Here is a 1,737-nt window from a genome sequence, read left to right as displayed (position 1 = left end):
TAAAATTAATATTAAATAATTTTTGAGAGTTGTAAATTTATAACATATAAGTAATTTATTATTTTCTCGTTTAAATTGTTTTCATCCGAGTCATCCTGCAAATCATTAATATGTAATCATAAGTTACTTATTAGATTTAATTTGTAAATATGATTAACATTATGCATTCGCGCATACGTACATGAAACTGCGCCATGTATTTTTTTTTTAGAATTAATATCCTATTGATTAATCAAATATTGATCATTAATCCATAGTGTATAACTTGGAGTTGGTATCTGGCAAACGACACACAATTCTACACTATGGGAATAATTATTTTGATAATCGGAGCGAGGTAAGAGAGAGTAGCCGATATAAAAGAAAAACGAATGATATAAATGCGATTGCTATTCACGACATTACCTAATCGATTTTTCTTCGTAGCTTTCTACCGGCAGCAGCATTCATGGGAGCTTTCTTTTTAATCGCCTCGTGGGTCACGACAGCGATAATCACTTTGAACACCAAACACGTACCAAGGTACAGGAAGCATACATACACATTCGCATCTCTGTATTTAAAACATGTTTCGCGCATCGATTATGCTTGTCCGGAAGTGCATCAAGTACGGAAAAAGTCCCTCAAAAAATAAGTAAACGTATTTTCAGTATCCAGGAACCATTCGCGCATTATGAGAATCTCTACGACAAGCCATGGACACGAATAGGACCGTATCTCATAGGAATGGCTACTGGTTGGTATCTCTTCAAGATTGACTGCAAGGCGAATATGAATAAAGTAAGTCCATAAGTAAATCTAAATAAATCCGTTCTCGTGGATCGCTCCTAATGCGAACCAAAGATTTTTCTAAATTTTCTTTTCTTCTCATGATAATTATGTTTCATATACAAGTACGTTTTCTGCATATATTAGCTTATTGTTAGCCAAGATCGGTGACTTTATTAATTCAGCTCATACATACATACATTTTATACTCAATCTCATATTTATATGTTATCAAAGTTCATAATTTAAATAATACAAAAATATAATTGGATAAGATGTAAACACACATGTATACACAAAAAATTTTTACATAAGCGATTACATGTACGATAGAAAAGTGTACACGTAATGTATGACTGCATTACATGATTGACACATGCAATCATAGACTTATTCCGTTATAATAGTAGCAAAACGCACATGACTGACACTCGTAATTGCAGGCTGTGGTTGCAATAGGTTGGTCTATTTCTCTGCTCACGATGACCAGTATAGTATATGGATTATACGGAACTTCGTTCGGACCGATATTGTCCGCGTTGTATACGGCATTGTCACATTCCGGATGGGCAATATGCTTGGCATGGATTTTGATCGCCTGTGTCAGCGGATATGGCGGTAAATATTATATTATATGTAGAAAATTTATATTTTATATAAATATTTTTTTAAAAGCTTTTATTTTAGATATAGAAAATTTTATGAAAGTTAATTCGGTTTTTCAGGTATAGTGACCCATTTATTATCATGGAAGTACCTGTATCCTATTTCCAGATTAACGTATTGTGTTTATTTAGTGCATCCTGCACTTTTGCGCGCTATGATTCTGCATACTGAAAGTTCGTGGCATCTTTCACATGGCTTTGTGGTAATTTCTCTTTTATTATAGAAATACTATCGATTATATTATTTCGATAAAATCTTAATCTTTAAATTTAGAATTTTTTAAATATAATAAAATATTTAATA

General features: G+C 32.2%; 1 protein-coding gene across 1 annotated transcript in view; it reads left to right on the top strand.

Annotated features, from left to right (window-relative positions):
* Nucleotides 1-1,692, top strand: part of LOC115243300 (nose resistant to fluoxetine protein 6-like) — a 7,957-nt gene extending 6,265 nt beyond the window's left edge. Inside the window, exons 7-11 of the mRNA XM_029820158.1 lie at nt 258-337; nt 427-522; nt 651-780; nt 1,212-1,386; nt 1,494-1,692. Coding sequence (XP_029676018.1) covers nt 258-337; nt 427-522; nt 651-780; nt 1,212-1,386; nt 1,494-1,657 — 645 coding nt within the window. The 3' untranslated portion in view covers nt 1,658-1,692. The remainder of the gene's footprint in view (nt 1-257; nt 338-426; nt 523-650; nt 781-1,211; nt 1,387-1,493) is intronic.
* The last annotated feature ends 45 nt before the right edge of the window (nt 1,693-1,737 follow it).

This window comes from Formica exsecta, unplaced genomic scaffold, assembly GCF_003651465.1.
Source record: "Formica exsecta isolate Colony F162 unplaced genomic scaffold, ASM365146v1 scaffold72, whole genome shotgun sequence".
Classification (NCBI taxonomy): domain Eukaryota; kingdom Metazoa; phylum Arthropoda; class Insecta; order Hymenoptera; family Formicidae; genus Formica; species Formica exsecta.
This window is presented reverse-complemented; position numbering and strand designations above follow the sequence as displayed.